The 15,285-nt window shown below is 49.0% G+C and overlaps 7 protein-coding genes across 7 annotated transcripts; 4 read left to right on the top strand and 3 right to left on the bottom strand.

Moving 5' to 3' along the window:
- Window positions 1-459: 459 nt before the first annotated feature.
- N7487_011948 (uncharacterized protein) lies at window positions 460-4,449 on the top strand (the record flags this gene model as incomplete). Its single annotated transcript, XM_056879678.1, has 2 exons — window positions 460-651; window positions 700-4,449. 2 exons carry the CDS (start codon window positions 460-462, stop codon window positions 4,447-4,449), a joined length of 3,942 nt encoding a protein of 1,313 aa, XP_056724997.1.
- Window positions 4,450-4,909: 460 nt separating this feature from the next.
- N7487_011947 (uncharacterized protein) lies at window positions 4,910-5,116 on the bottom strand (the record flags this gene model as incomplete). Its single annotated transcript, XM_056879677.1, has 1 exon — window positions 4,910-5,116. One exon carries the CDS (start codon window positions 5,114-5,116, stop codon window positions 4,910-4,912), a length of 207 nt encoding a protein of 68 aa, XP_056724996.1.
- Window positions 5,117-5,531: 415 nt separating this feature from the next.
- N7487_011946 (cyclin-dependent kinase) lies at window positions 5,532-6,692 on the bottom strand (the record flags this gene model as incomplete). The annotated part of the gene is made up of 4 exons (XM_056879676.1): window positions 5,532-5,793; window positions 5,860-6,023; window positions 6,080-6,582; window positions 6,656-6,692. The coding sequence occupies 4 exons, from the start codon at window positions 6,690-6,692 to the stop codon at window positions 5,532-5,534; spliced, it is 966 nt and encodes a 321-aa protein (XP_056724995.1).
- Window positions 6,693-7,926: 1,234 nt separating this feature from the next.
- On the top strand, window positions 7,927-8,231 carry N7487_011945 (uncharacterized protein; the record flags this gene model as incomplete). The annotated part of the gene is made up of 2 exons (XM_056879675.1): window positions 7,927-8,182; window positions 8,212-8,231. 2 exons carry the CDS (start codon window positions 7,927-7,929, stop codon window positions 8,229-8,231), a joined length of 276 nt encoding a protein of 91 aa, XP_056724994.1.
- A 643-nt stretch (window positions 8,232-8,874) lies between these two features.
- N7487_011944 (DUF1183 domain protein) lies at window positions 8,875-9,810 on the top strand (the record flags this gene model as incomplete). The annotated part of the gene is made up of 1 exon (XM_056879674.1): window positions 8,875-9,810. The coding sequence occupies one exon, from the start codon at window positions 8,875-8,877 to the stop codon at window positions 9,808-9,810; it is 936 nt and encodes a 311-aa protein (XP_056724993.1).
- Window positions 9,811-10,120: 310 nt separating this feature from the next.
- On the bottom strand, window positions 10,121-12,084 carry N7487_011943 (transcription factor TFIIIB subunit BDP1; the record flags this gene model as incomplete). The annotated part of the gene is made up of 3 exons (XM_056879673.1): window positions 10,121-11,497; window positions 11,526-11,998; window positions 12,057-12,084. The coding sequence occupies 3 exons, from the start codon at window positions 12,082-12,084 to the stop codon at window positions 10,121-10,123; spliced, it is 1,878 nt and encodes a 625-aa protein (XP_056724992.1).
- A 335-nt stretch (window positions 12,085-12,419) lies between these two features.
- On the top strand, window positions 12,420-14,907 carry N7487_011942 (E3 ubiquitin-protein ligase BRE1; the record flags this gene model as incomplete). Its single annotated transcript, XM_056879672.1, has 6 exons — window positions 12,420-12,602; window positions 12,693-12,836; window positions 12,903-12,954; window positions 13,016-13,557; window positions 13,613-14,683; window positions 14,734-14,907. 6 exons carry the CDS (start codon window positions 12,420-12,422, stop codon window positions 14,905-14,907), a joined length of 2,166 nt encoding a protein of 721 aa, XP_056724991.1.
- Between the last annotated feature and the right edge of the window lie 378 nt (window positions 14,908-15,285).

The raw sequence follows: 15,285 nt of genomic DNA, 5'->3' as shown, positions 1-15,285 counted from the left end.
TAGCTTTAAGCAACGCTTCAAGAGTCTAACCCAACGGTCAAAGAAGGACAGGGGAATCAATGGGGCACATCTTCCTGCAACCGCACAGTCAAACGTGTCTAATCCTTCTGGTGATTCGATCACGGAAAACCATGTACAATCTTCTGGACGTGCTGGAGATCTTGACAAGATCTCCAAGCCCGCTTCAATGAATTGCAGTGCAACCACGGTCTCAGGTCTACCCGACTCCCCCAGCCCAAGAAGAACATACCTAATTCATCGTCCGCTGATGCAACTCCAACCTTGTTAAGTGACAGCAACGATCCTTGGGCTTTGGCATACGTAATATTGCAGAAACGAGAGCCAAAGTTGGTAGAATGTTACCAGACTCACTTGAGATTAGCCCAGCGCAACAGCTCAGTGAACTCCGCCGATGCAGCGGATGCGGATCTTTCAAATCCGCGGTCAGTCGAGTCAACAATGACGCGGCTGCTGGAAAACCGGGAGCAGAAACAGTGGAAAGTCTCACTTCTAGGAAAGGACGTGAAGATACGTGAGCAGACCGAAAAACTGGCCAAGTTTCTCCTCTGGGCCGATCCAGTTGTGAAGAACGCTGTTAGTACTCAACCATACGCAGCGTTGGCATGGGCTGGTGTTTCGTTGCTTTTACCGGTAAGCCAAGGCGACCCACTATTGCCTATCTGCCACTGACCCAGATAGTTACTCTCAGGCAGTACTACCGCCAACTTGGCGATGCTGAAAGGCTTCGATTCAATTGACAATGTTCAGATCTACTGGGATATCTGCGAGAAGAGATACCTGCAGTCCGAGCATATGAAGGAATATCGAGATCTCATCAAACCTCTTGCTACGCTCTACTCCTTTATCATCGAATACCAAGCACGTGCTATCTGTCATCTATCTGAAACCCAAATTTCCCGTGCATGGAAAAATATAGCGGGCGAAAATGATTGGGATGGAATGAAATCAAAAATCGAGCGATCAAGCGAGGATTGTAGCTCATATCTCCCTCATCTCGAATTGGGGGAGATTCGCAATCACCGAGATCGTCAGCTGAAGGAGATTAAAGAGTCTCGAAGTATTCTTGATGAGATTTGCAATGTCTTAAAAGAGGACACGAGTCGGAATCAGAAGAATTATGAAGACCGGAACGAGCGAAGGCTTCTTGAAACACTTGCGTCCGACTATGAAGATGACAAGAATTACAACCCACTGAGAGTTCCAGGCACATGTGAATGGTTCTTTGAGGGTAACGACTTTCGAAACTGGCGCGACAGCGATACTTCTAGTCTTCTGTGGATTTCCGCTGGCCCGGGTTGTGGAAAATCGGTATTGTCGCGGACTCTTATCGATGAGAACCGGCTTTCAACAAATATCACGACATCGAGAATCTGCTATTTCTTCTTCAAGGATGGAGACGAGCGCCGCGTGTCAGCCACCGATGCTTTGTGCGCATTGCTTCACCAGCTTTTCACGCACGATCCGACGGGCACGCTCATTCAAGATGCAGTCACCAGTCATAAAAATCACGGTGGAAATCTAGCACGTAATTTCTCCGAACTGTGGCGTCTTTTTATCCAATGTGTCGGCTCCCCAGAGCTTGGGGAGGTTGTCTGTGTCCTGGATGCTCTGGATGAATGTAAGAGTGACAGCATGCGGCAATTTCTCGGCAACCTGAAGGAGTTCTACTCCAACCCCCAACCTCTATCCGCAACGTCAAAACTCAAGTTACTGTTCACCAGTCGCCCTTACGATAACTTGGAGGTATCGTTTCATGATTTCCCTGATACAACTGCCCTTTTGCATTTTGACGGAGATGACAAGTCTGCCGAAATCAGTAAAGATATAGATCTGGTCATCGATGCCAAACTACAAAAGGTCACCCGAAATTTTAAGGAGAGAGACCGTCAAATGATTGCGAAGGAGATTAAGGACAAGAAGAACCGCACTTACCTCTGGCTACACCTCACGTTCGATATCATTGAGCAGAGCCCAAGTGAATATAGTCGACGATCCGATATCAAAGGACTCCTCTCCGTGCTACCCTCAGAGGTCTCAGACGCATACGAAAAGATTCTAGACCGGAGCAAGAACGAGCTTCACACAAAGACCCTTCTTGAGATTGTTTTGGCCGCAACACGACCTCTATCGCTTGATGAAGCCAACATAGCCCTGACGATGGCTTTGGGAAAGGACGGCTTCGAGTCTCACGACGATCTAGAAGCGGATTTATGGGCACCAGAAGACTTCAAAAGCGTGGTGAAAAATCTTTGCGGTCTCTTTATCAATGTGTTCGATTCGAAGTTGTTTTTTATTCATTTGACCGCGAGGGAGTTTCTCACTGATCGACTTCCGAGTGGAAAGTGGAAGGGACGGCTGAATATGACACAGTCACACGCGACGATGGCGGTGCTTTGTCTATCATACCTGCCGCATATAGATTGGAAAGGATCAGCAGAAGAAACCCGGGAGGAGTTTCTATTGGCTGAGTACTCAGCCCGGCATTGGATAGACCATTGCCGGCCTGCCGAAACCGAGGACAAAGTGCTGGAAAGCGTGTTGAGATTTTTCCTTGAACAAAGTGAAGTGTACACAATTTGGTTGAACCTATTTGACCCGGATAAACCTCGGAGAGAGGAGCCGCTGGATTATCGAGACTACAAAATCGGGACTCCACTATATTATTCATCGCTCCTCGGTCTCCAACGGATAGCAGAAGTCCTATTGGCTGAGGGCGCGGACGTCAACGCGCCGGGCGGCAAGCGTGGAAATGCACTCAATGGTGCTTTGGATAAAGGCCAGGAAGGGATTGCGCATCTACTATTAGCCAACGGGGCAGACATCCACGTGCCGGCTGACGAGTTTCATGGAACAGCACTCCAGTATGCTTCTCTTGAAGGCGCCAGAGGGATTGTGGAGCTACTGTTAGCCAAGAATGTGGATGTCAACGCGCTAGGTAGTCCTCTAAACGCACTCCAGTGTGCTTCAGTTGGAGGCCAGGTAGATGTTGCAGAGCTACTATTAGCCAAGGGCGCAGAAATCAACACGCCGAGCGAGTATGGAACTGCACTCCGTTTAGCTTCACTTAGAGGTCACGAAGGGGTTGTGCGGTTACTCTTAGCTAACGGCGCGGACGTCAACGCGCCGAGCGGCGAATGGGACTCGGAACTCGATAAGGGGAGCGACTATGGGACTGCACTCGAGGATGCTTCATGTACAGGGGATGAAGGGATTGTGCAGCTACTATTAGCAAATGGCGCGGACATCAACGCGCCTTTCGGGCCGCATGGAACTGCCCTCCAGCAGGCTTCGGCCAACGGCCACGAAGGGCTTGTGCAGCTACTCTTGGCTAATGGTGCAGATATTGAAGCGCCGGGCCCCGATTATTATGGAAATGCACTCCAGCAAGCTTCACATGCAGGCCAGGAAGGGATTGTGCAGCTACTGCTAGCCAAGGGCGCGGACGTCAACGCGCCTTTCGGGCCGTATGGAACTGCACTCCAGCGTGCTTCAGGTGCCGGCCATGAAGGGATTGTACAGCTACTATCAGAAAAAGGGGCGGAAATCAACGCGCCGGGCGGCGATTATAATGGAACCGCACTCCAGGCCGCTTCGGCTGGGGGTCATGAAAGGATTGTGCACCTACTATTGGCTAATGGTGCGGATGTCAACGCCCCGGGTCCCGCGTTTAATGCAACTGCACTACATCGTGCCTCTGCTGGAGGTCACGAAGAGGTTGTACATCTACTCATAGCTAAAGGGGCGGACATCAACGCATCGGGCACCACCAGGTATTCTGAAACTGCACTCCAGCGTGCTTCAGCTGATGGCCATGAAGGGGTTATACAGCTACTATTAGCCAATGGTGCGGACGTCAACGCGCCGGGCGAGGGTGGAACTCCACTTCAGATTGCTTCAAGAGCAGGCCACGAGGAGATTGTACAGCTGTTATTAGCCAATGGCGCAGATATTAACGCGCCGGGCGGCGAATTGGAGGGAACCGCACTCCAGGCCGCTTCGGCTATGGGCCATGAAAGGGTTGTCCAGCTACTATTAGCCAATGGTGCGGATACCAACGCGCCGGGCGGCGAGTATCATGGAACTGCACTTCAGCGTGCCTCGGCTGAAGGTCACGAAAGGATTGTCCAGCTACTATTGGTCAATGGAGCAGATATTAACGCGCCGGGCGGCGAGTATTATGGAACTGCACTTCAGCGTGCCTCGGCGAATGGCCACGAAAGCGTTGTACAGCTACTATTAGCCAATGGTGCGGACGTCAACGCCCCAGGTCCTGCGTTTGATGGAACTGCACTCCAGCTTGCTTCAGATAGGGGCCACGAAGGGGTCATGCGGCTACTATTAGCCAAGGGTGCGCGCGATATCAACGCTCAGGGCCAATACGTAAATGAAATCCAGCAGATTGGTCCAGACTCCGACCTAAACCCATAAGTCGGGGGACATCAACCTACCCACCCCACGCAATCTCTATCGGAATATTTCTCTATCATTTCCCTAATCAGCCCCGGCAGATGGATCAAACTACTAAATCTCTATAATAAGATCCGATGTTGTATGGCAGTTGTAGTCACTGTATGGGCGATCGTCAATACAAGGTCGACTGCTGTTGGTGTTTCAGAAAACGCTCACAGCTCTTGGACTGGGAGTGATGGTACGAAAAGAGGTTTTCAACTTATGAGAAGAGACATGGGATATATTCCGCGAAAGGTAAATAAGTGACGCTGGGTTGCTGAGTGATTTCAGAATAACACATAATCACGTAGCGCATATAATAGTAGTACAATATATAACCGTCGGAATATTTCTTGGATGTGATAGTATTGTACGTAAAATAGCTTCAAACAGATCCCCAATTGGTCATATTTTACACTATATTCTCTACATTTTGCGGCTAGTCTTTCTGAACAGTATCTTCCTGTCCGAACTGGTGAATGAACACAGCTTCAAGGAGTGCATGGCTGTTGAGAATCCTTTGCACGACATCCGAATTATTGCACTCGATTGCTGCTTTTAGCTCATCTATCCAACCACGGTGAACCAGAGGAACGTCTGCGTCAATGGGTGTGTGTTTGGGCGTGCACTCGAGAGATATATCCATTTTGGGGTGCTGTGTCAGTCGGATCCTATCTATCAGACTCTCGAGGAAATGGTAAACTGCAGTACCTTCTATGGTATCTTCCATCTTGAGTCAAATGGTAGTACGCAATTGTGGAGTGTAACTTTTACGAGGAAAGAGAAACAGAACCGTACCCTCTCCCCGCACGCCCATGTGTGGTCTAAGTGTCGTAGGACCTCTAAACAGGCTGTAATTATTACAAAGGTACGTTGCGTACCCAATCTATATCCAATCATCTGTATCAAAACCCTCCCCATATCCATAAATGCACCCGACTCATAACTGCGCTTAGCAGAGCCTATTTATATCAAGCTTCTTATTTAGTGATTAGGTTCTAAGACAGCGTCTATCATATTTACGACCTCAAACTCAATAAGGGTAGCATGTTGATTGTGGATCATTTCTTTGCTACTTCAGTGGGTGCGCGTCCGGAGTAGTATGAACTTCCCCTGCGAAAGTAACGATGGAGACAAGCCTGCTTTGCAGAAAGCCTTTCTGCAGGGTCATACTGAAGAAGAGCCTCTAGTAGCTCACAGCCAGCACTCTCTAGACCAGGGACCAGAGGGGTGATAGGCCGCTTCCATTTCGGGAAAGTGCCTTTATAGTCGGGTAACGCAGTAACACCGGGCCAGCTCTCTTCATCGGGAGTACCAAGGAGGCTATAAAATTGAGAAGTCAATCTCATCTGCAATTCAGAAATAGTGGGAAAAAGCTAGATTTTTTACCGGAAAATCGTGAAGATTTCTTCAATCTCTGAGTCACCAGGGAAGAGAGGCTTGCGGGTGCACATCTCAGCAAAGATAGCCCCCACAGACCACATATCGACGCCAGTGGAATAAAGGGGGCTACCAAGAAGGATCTCCGGGGCACGGTACCATAGAGTCACAACCTTATTAGGAAATACATGTTAATATTCGAGATGATTTCCTTGACTGGGGCCTTCACCTCATGGGTATACCTCCTCAGGGGAACAAGGAAAGCTCGAGCCAGTCCAAAGTCACCCAATTTGAGGGTACCATTCCGATCAATCAGCAAGTTCTGCGGCTTTAGATCACGATGTAGAATACGATGACTGTGACAATAGCGGACACCCTCAAGCAGTTGTGCCATGAACTTTTTCACCATCGCTTTGTCTAAACCGAGATTCATAATCGCTCCATTCTGTAGAGGTTTCCCACGGCCACCTTCGCTGACAGGAAGGGCGTCCATATATTTCTTCAGGTCGAAGTCTAAGAATTCCATGACGAGATAGAGGTTGTGACTATCGACATGTACAATATTCAGCAACTGGACGACATTCTCGTCCTTCATTTCTTTGAGCAGGGAGATCTCTCGGATAGCTGTACTAGGGACGCCCTCATCTTCGTCATCGAGTCGGACTTTCTTTAGAGCAACGATGCGGTTAGGATAGTTCAGCTCTCGAGCCTTGTAGACGACACCGTATGCTCCTATGGTAAACGAGTCGGTCCGTTAGCTAGGGTCCAAGTGTAACCATGCCAAACAGACACGGCAAAATGTCACCTTCGCCAACTTTCTCAATTTTCTCATAATTCTCCATGGTGAAAGTGGGACTCGATCTCATTCGGCAGAAACGTGGAACGATCCAAGGTAACAAAAGGGATTCAGGGGGGGATAGAAAAAGGTGAGCAGTCAGAAGCAGGAAAAAAAGTTTATAAACCCACATACCAGTAATAATTGTTCCGCGTGTTGCTATGGTGAATGAGCTGCCATCTATACAGGGTGTTGCTATGGTGAGTGCGCTACAGTATCTACGTCACGGCACATATTTTTTTGGTCATGTAATTAACTTGCGTGAACGTACAAGTGGACTCTTGTGTAGTATTTAAATCCATTTATTTTAGCCGAAACGACAATTAATTAGGAAATCAAACTGATTGGGCCGATTTGTATTAATTTTTCTATGGCCCTCATTCCTCCCGCTTCCCCCTCGACAGTTCTCGTTTTTGTTCGCTGCTATAAATGGGAGTTGCCAGTGCTTCAGTTGCTTCGGGAACTCTGACTAACCTGCATATTTATCTGCTTCGAGTCTGTCATTCTTTTGAAGAAAAAAAACCCCTGAAAAAAAAAAAAATTACTGTACCACAGTACTTGGCGGGTAGAAAGTCTAGTTTCTCTGTATTTTATCGAGCATGTCGACCTGGAAAACAAGTTATAGACCAGAATCTGAAGAAACACCACTCACATGACATTGACAGCCTATTTAACGTCGCCAGTGAATGAATTACTCTTTGATCTCTTGGTTTTATATCATTTCTCTCACGCTCGGGATATTGCAGTACTGCAACCTATGCTATGCACCTCTACCTAGGTATATATTCGCGTTATATACTAACGTAGCTTATCATTATAGACAACTAGGGGTAGCCAGCTACAATGGAATTACCAAGTTACTCAAGGGAAGAGTGTCTTGCACTTGTTCTTTTCGTATTCATTGAAGGAAGACTTGACAGAAATCGACGTGTACATCAATATATGATGTGGATGACAGATATATATTTCTCTAACTAAAATGATAAAACCTACTGTTTTGACAATCTGTATGGCATGGGGTGATTCAAAAGTGAGGTTCAAAGGAGCCGCTTGAGAAATCTCAATGAATCTAGAGTCCCCTTGCATGTAATCTACGAAACCCAGAACGGCTGGGCGCATGGAGTTGATCATTGCACTCACCAGGAGCTACCACCGAGCGGTATGACGAATGGCACTCTCCGCCTTGGACTCGCCTAATCTCCTTCCCCATCCACTCTGCTATGGACACACGTTAATTTGAAATGGCGAACACCGAAGAATCCCCCGGAGACACGACAGATTTTGGTGACTTCGTGAAGGATGAAGAAGAGGAACTTGATCTCGAAGAGCTTGTTGAGCCATGGCATAGATACGAAACAGAGGATAACCAAAATGTCCTCTATCCCATTTGCCTTGGGGAAGTTCTCAACGAGAGGTATCTGGTTGAACATAAACTTGGGTTTGATGATGGCTCAACTATCTGCACTCTTACCTTAAAAGGAACTCCTATGGCTTCTCGTATGTTTTCTGCTCGACAATTACTGTAGACCGTGGCAAGTTTACATAAAGCTGGAATCATACATTGCGATGAGTCGACGTTCTGTTATTGTACGGGTCCTGAGATGAGATCAATGGGGTTATTTATTAAGAAATCAAAGCAGACAGATTCAATCCCCTGGGACGAACTCCATATATCTAACATTGTAGCTGCCGTGTTCCATTGCATTGACATTCTGTATAGCGATAGCTGTGATGAAGTTTGTGACAGTGCTCAGCAGTTGATCCGACTTGCAGCCCTTACAAGGCCCTGGTGGGGCTGGTTGCAGCTATAAGGTTATTTGCTATAATAAAATGTAAATATTATTTTGTTTGATGATTCTTGCGAATCAAAAAAGAAAAGTGCTACCTACATTGGTAGAGGTCTATAGAGCATGCAAACAGAGCAAACATAGCTATATAGATTAGGTTATTCCACAGTGGTTTGTTCTCCACTTCTGTCGAAGCAAGTTTTAAAGGACACGAAATCCTTAAAGTAATCGCCACCTGTTGACTCACAGTGTTGGAGCCTAATCACTGAAAATCGACACCAGCCACATCAAGCTCACCACTAACCACAACCTAAGATCAACCTCAACCAATACTCCAGGCACTGCAGACAACAGATCTTACACCACAAGCGAGAGAGCTGCCCAGCTCTCAACCATTCAACCATGCAAACTCTCACCAGACTGGCACTCACAGCCCTACTTCTGGTCTCATCAGCAACATGCATCTCAAGCTCAAAACCACCAGGCAAAGACGCCATCCTACTATCAAATGTTCAAACCTTAACACTACGCGCCCACCGCATGACAAGCGCTCGACGCGTCTCACCAATCCCCCAACTCAGCTGTGCAGGCCCATCAAAACAAATATGCAACCTCTACCAACCAGAAGTAATGCGCTGCACAAACCAAGGTTACGACTACGACATCGAAGACGTGCAGTGGACATGCACCGCAGACCTACCGGTAGAATTCAAACTCGGCGCAACAGATGTCATCTGCGAGGGATACCGGAATGCCGATGATAAATGGGTGGTGAAGGGGAGTTGTGGGGTTGAGTACCGACTTCTCTTGACCGAGGCTGGGGAGAAAAGGTTTGGGAAGAAAGGCGGTGATTCGGAGTGGGATTGGAATGGGAACCGGTCCGGGGGTGGTGTTCAGAAGTTCATGGCTGTGCTCGGGGATTTGATATTCTTCGGGTTCATTGTTGCTGTTTTCATTCTGATCTTGTGGCCTTTGTTGTCGCAATGTTTCGGGTGGGGGAATCGGCGAGGTAGGGGTGCGGGGCCGGCGCCTGGGTGGGGCGGAGGTGGTGGTGGAGGTGGAGGGGGTGGAAATGATCCGCCGCCTCCGTACAGCAGTTTTGATCCTTACAAATCTGCTGGTCGTCAGCAGGGATGGACGCCTGGTTTCTGGACTGGTGCGCTAGGTGGTGGTGCGGCTGGTTATCAGATGGGGAGATGGGCTGGTAGTGGATCACGCGGCGGAATGCCAATGGGCAGGTCTGGTGGATATGATCCAGGTGAAGGTAGCTCTCGCTCGCCGCCGCAGTTCTCGTCTACGACTGCTAGTACTGGATTCGGGTCGACCAGGCGTAGGTGATCTCATACCTGTCTTACTTCGCCTGTCATTTGCTAGCGACTTTTGAGGCAAAAGAGATACCAGAAGACAGCCAAAAATGTGCTCGAGAAAAAAAAGATATAGAAAGCAACAAGTCGCTAACCCGCGGCTTCTTCGTGGCTATTATGAAACTAGCAGATGTACAATGGGAGAAATGTTATGAAGTAACAAATCAATTAGCAAATAATAGCCTGGAACTCCTGGCTTCATCAATGTGTATCCTGTAATCCCACACTTAAAACGCCGTAACCCATAACCTTCGCTTCATAAGATTTCTATTAGAATTCCCGACTTAAGCTATGGGAAAGTCATCGATCGATCCCAGAACCTCCTCTGTTCCGCCTCCCTGGTTCTTCAGGCCCGCCTTCTTGCGCGACTTCTTAACAACCGTCTTGTCGTTCTTGTCTTCCTTGGAATCACCACCAGTTGGGTTGCGCAGCATGTCCTCTTGCATCTCCTTCTCCTTGGCGTGCTGGTCCTCGATGCGCTTCTTTTCATCGTCAAGCTCTTGCTGGACAATCTTGGGATCATCGTAGACGGTATTTGTCATCTCGGAGTAGGTTGCAATGTCCATGGCCTCAGTCGGCCCCATCAGGGTTTCCTTGATTCGTTGCGGATCACGGCGCTCTTCATTATTGAACTTCAACTTGATTTGACGACGAGACCGACCCGGGAACATTTTGCTGATAACCATAAAGTCTGTACCGAAGATGCGAAGCCCGCGATAAAACAAATCCGTCATCTCTTCGTCCCATGTTTCGGTCTTTGTACGCTTGCCGTAGGAGGCCTGATTTATCTTCCGAGTGAACGAACTTTCCACCACATCTTCAAGGTCACCGGCGGCTCGGGCTGCATCGGCGTGACGATCGACTTGCAAGGACGCGTTATCCAGCACGATCTCGCCGTTAACGATTCGCATAATGGGGCCACTTTGGGGTTTCCAATCGACAGGTTTTTCGGATTTCTCTAGTTCGGGTTCAGTTTGCTTGACAGGGGTTCCTGTTCCTGGGCCAGGAGTCCCGCCTTGCTTCTTCCGTTCTTCTTCCGCCTGATCAATCTTGCGTAGCTCTGTCTCGCGCTTGGACTTCTTTCCAGTTCTCAGATCTTTGCAAAGCTCGGACATCTTCACAACATTCGGCAAGATTTCCACTGTTTCTGCGCCTTCCGGGGTGGGTTCGCGCTTCTTGCGGGTGCGCTTTGGTTTTTCGCTACCTTCAGGATCCGAGGTACCGGCCTTTGAGTATTTTCGTTTCTTTGGCTTTGTTGGATCTGGAGTCGAAAGGTTGGATCCACTGGGGGTTGCACTTGAGGATTCGATGGTAGGCACGATTGACTGGGAGCCTCGGCGGCTTGCCGCTGCGGATACGGATTTCTTTCGAGCCGGGACCGGAGTAGTCGTAGTTGACAAGGTTCGAGCGCGCTTTGCTGGTCGACCTTCGACGGGGGTAGTTTGTTGGGTTTCAGGTTGAGATTGGGGTAGAGCTTCGTTCGAATCGACAAGGTTTTCTGCGGCCCGCGCTGTTTCAATCCTGGCGTATTCTAAAAGAGCCGTCTCTGGTCCATGGTCCTCGGAGGATGGAGGCTGAACCTCACTAGTGGAGACATTGGCGGGAGATGGTGTGGGTTGAGTAGAAGGAGGGGTAGGCGGAGCGGCCAAGACAGGTTGCAGCTGCAGGTTGTGCGACAGAGATAGAGACTTTACGTTTCTGTGGCAGAGGAATAGCAGCCGGCTTTTGGATCGGAGTTGGCTTTGAGATGGGAATCGGCTTGGGGATCGGAGTTGGCTTTGCGATTGGAGTCGGCTTTGAGATCGCACTCGGCTTGGGTATCGGAGTCGGCTTGGCGATGGGTGTAGCGGTAGGTGTGACGATCTGTGTAGTGGTGGGGGCGGTGATAGGAGTGGCGATCGGAGGAGTAGCTCCATTATTCAAAACAATGGGTGTTTGTTCCGTGGTGGGGGCAGCGACGGCTGGTGAGACCTCTGTGACTGCCGGTGGTTCTGGCTCTGCAGCCACAGAAGGGATCGGTGCAGCGTCAGCTACATCTTTAGCTTTGTCTTCCTGAACAGGCTCGGCTGGCGACTGTCGGACAACACTAGGTCGTCTCGCTGGCGCGGCGGCAGGCGCACGGCGGATAGGCGCCTTCGGGGCGAATTTCTTGCCGGTTTTATCTGACAAACATACAGTTAGAGATTGCACAGTTATACTTCTAGCTGAGATAATACTCACTGATTGCAGAACTGGAAAAGGACTTCATGGCTGCCCATTGCTGTAAGGTGTGGATTGATGAAGATCGTAAAAAGTTCCAGGCCGGGGAAGTGGGTGGGAATCACGTGACGGCACTAGCGGACGCTAAACCTCGTTGAAAATCCTCCTGTCTTCAACTCCTCGATCTCTGCCATCCCACCCCTTCTATCGTCTGCCCACCCGCCCTTCTTTTACTCCCTCTTCTTTCGCTTCCTTTTACTCGTTATTTTCTCTTCTACCGGGCTTTCCTTCGACAGGATTGGACACAGTTTCGAAATCTGCGTCTGGCTGACTGACGGACGGTCCGGTGGTGATAATAGCCCTCCCATGCCAGTTTAGCCACTGATGCCGGCCGTCGAACCCCCCGTCGCGTCTTCAGAACCCGGTCTTGTCAAGATGGAAGACCGGAAGAGGCCCGCTGCGGACAACAATGACTCCGCTCCGCCGTTGAAGAAACAGGCCACCGGTGTTAACGGTGGTAGCAAGCCTCATCCAGATGCCGATATGCCATGGAAGGATGATTTGGAGGTAAGTTTGTGTTTTAGATTTCGCCCGCAATCTGGAGGTTCGATTTTGGTCCCCTGTTGGATATTAGCTAATCGGAGCCTTTTGCGATAGCGATTTCAAAAAGAAGCGATTTTGCGCCAGATGCAAGAGTATAAGCGAGAGAAATCCTCACTGGAATCACGTTTGAGTCAGATGTCAAAGGCTGCCACGTTTCACAATGATCATCTCCGTATTATCGATTTGTGGTTCAAACAGGTGAGTTTTCGCTTCTTTGTACCGACTTCGCAAGAATTCGGGGGCCAAGGACTAATTTCAGAACAGTTGATTGATGAAGTCAAATTACTACTCGGATCATCGCAAGCGGAAGGCCAAGGTCAGTACCATCGTCCTACCCCACCTCGCACCCACTATTTCAATATTAACCCCATTTGCAGAAAACTCCTTTAAAAGCTCCCTGCAGTTTGAAAACGTTGAAGAGTTCGAGACGCATCTCAAATCGCGGTCGGAGGATATTCGCGCAATAATTTCTCAAATTCAGTCCAAGTCTAATGATGCGCCTACCGATGTTTCAGAGGTACAAAGTCGCCTTGCAAAGAAGTTGGCCGAGGAAAAAGTAACGATCGCCGAGCTTGAAAAAACCCTAGCCGAAAAGCAACAGTTGGAGGAAAGCCTGGAGGAAGCCTCGCTGCGCTATCTGGTGGCCGAAAAGAAACTTGACCGCGCGAAGAGTCTGACTGTTGCAAAGCTGGAAAAGCAGCAGTCTATGGGTATTCAACGACCTGGGGAAACGGCACCATCGAAGCGCGAAGAATCGTCCCCGGCTAATGGAGGAACTCCCACAGGAGACCGCAACCCCGAGTTGGAAGAAGCCAATAACAAACTCACTGCAATTTCGGAGAAACAAAAGGAACAAGTCCGGAAACTGGAAGCCGAAAATGCCAGCCTGCTAAGCCAAATCACCGAAATCAAAATCAAGGTTGGATCCACCCCGTCGTTATATTGTCATTTTGTCGCTCACATCGGGATCCCAGTCTTCAAAATTCACCGATGACGATTACGCCCACACTGATTTATTTAAACACCTTCGATCACAATACGACGATGTAGTTAAGCGAATCAACCACCTGGAAGCGACAAATGTTCAACTTCGCGAGGAAGCAGAGAAATACCGCTCGGAAAGAACCGCATACAAGATCCAGGTGGAAGATGAAACACAAAGTACGATTGCTGAGAAAGAAGCCCAGTTGATGAGGGCCGAAACGGATCTTGCTCGGATACGAAATGCCCGCGACGAACTTCTGGCCGACCAGCAGATGCGAAAGGCTGCGCAAGATCAGAAGAAGACCTCCAGTCTGAAACTGCAAGAACTGGCAGACGCTAGAGAAGCTCGCATCACAGCATTAGAGTCGGAAAGTCAAAGGTTACGACTGCAGATTGAAGGCTCCAAGTCCGACGACAATATTAATGATATGCCGCTGGAAGAGCTTCGCGCCAAGTACACCAGCCTGGAACGCCAGTACTCCATGCTCAACACCGAGTTGACATCGATGCAGACGGCCTACACCAAGTTTGCTACTCTCGCATCGCAGAAAGTTACTGACTTCGGGGCTATGGAAGAGAAGGTTGCACGGCTGACGGCGGAGAAGTCTAAAGCGGATCAAAAGTTCTTTGCCGCAATGAAAAGCAAAGAAGCACGTGATGTCGAGGTCCGAACGCTCAGAATGCAAAGTTCTAAGACGTCAGATATTGTGGCCCAGCTGAAGGAATCCGAATCAACCACCCGGTCATTGGTGTCCAATATGGACAAACAAGCCAGTGAGACGAAGGAGGCGTTAAATGCAGCCCTGAGCAAGCACCGCGCCATTCAGCAGCAGCTGACCGAAAGCAACATCCTCATGGAAGGCCTGAAAAACCAGGTTGCCGAGCTCAAGAGTCTTTCAGTATCCAAGGACTCGACACTGGGAAGCACAACTTCTGCTTTGCGGCAAGCCGAGACAGAGGTCGCTGGCTTGAAACAGTCGCTTTCAGATACCAAGAAGAGTCTGGACAACTGGAAGAACAAGAGTCTCGGCAATTCGTCCTCGGAGTATGAAATGTTGCGGGTATGTTGAATTCCCACATCTGTTAATGAACCAAAGCTAACCTCTTTCAGACACTTGCACTGTGCACTGTGTGTCGTCGCAATTTTAAAAACACTGCGATCAAAACATGCGGCCATGTATTCTGCAAAGATTGCGTCGAAGAGCGTCTTACGTCTCGCTCCCGCAAGTGTCCTAACTGCGGTAAATCCTTCGGAAGCAACGACCACATGCATATTACCCTCTGATCGACCTTGAAAAATCCTGTATTATATCTTCCTTTCGATGGTTTCCTCTTTACGTCTATCTCTTTTTAGTGTGTCACATCCGGACAGGTTCATGGTGTGGTGTTTTTTGTGTGGTTTAGCAGGTCTGGTTTGGGCCGGCGTTTGACGAGTTATGCACGCTTAACCCTAACTCGGGGCATGTTTTTATTTATCTCCCTTTTCCTCTTTTTTTCCATTACAAACCAAAGCAATGGTGGGTTTCTCAAGGCGCAGGGGCGTCGTTCTTCATCCTCTCCGGACGAGAGACCGGCGCACACTGATTTTCCTCAAGAGGCTGAGCTATTCTAGATTTCTGAGTCATGTAGGACTACCGTGTACGGAGCAAACCCAAAAGTACAA

This window comes from Penicillium crustosum (genome assembly GCF_028827405.1).
Source record: "Penicillium crustosum strain IBT 35664 chromosome Unknown utg000005l_segment0_segment0, whole genome shotgun sequence".
Lineage (NCBI taxonomy): Eukaryota > Fungi > Ascomycota > Eurotiomycetes > Eurotiales > Aspergillaceae > Penicillium > Penicillium crustosum.
Note: the sequence above shows the minus strand (reverse complement) of the source record. Positions and strands in the feature narration are given on the sequence as shown.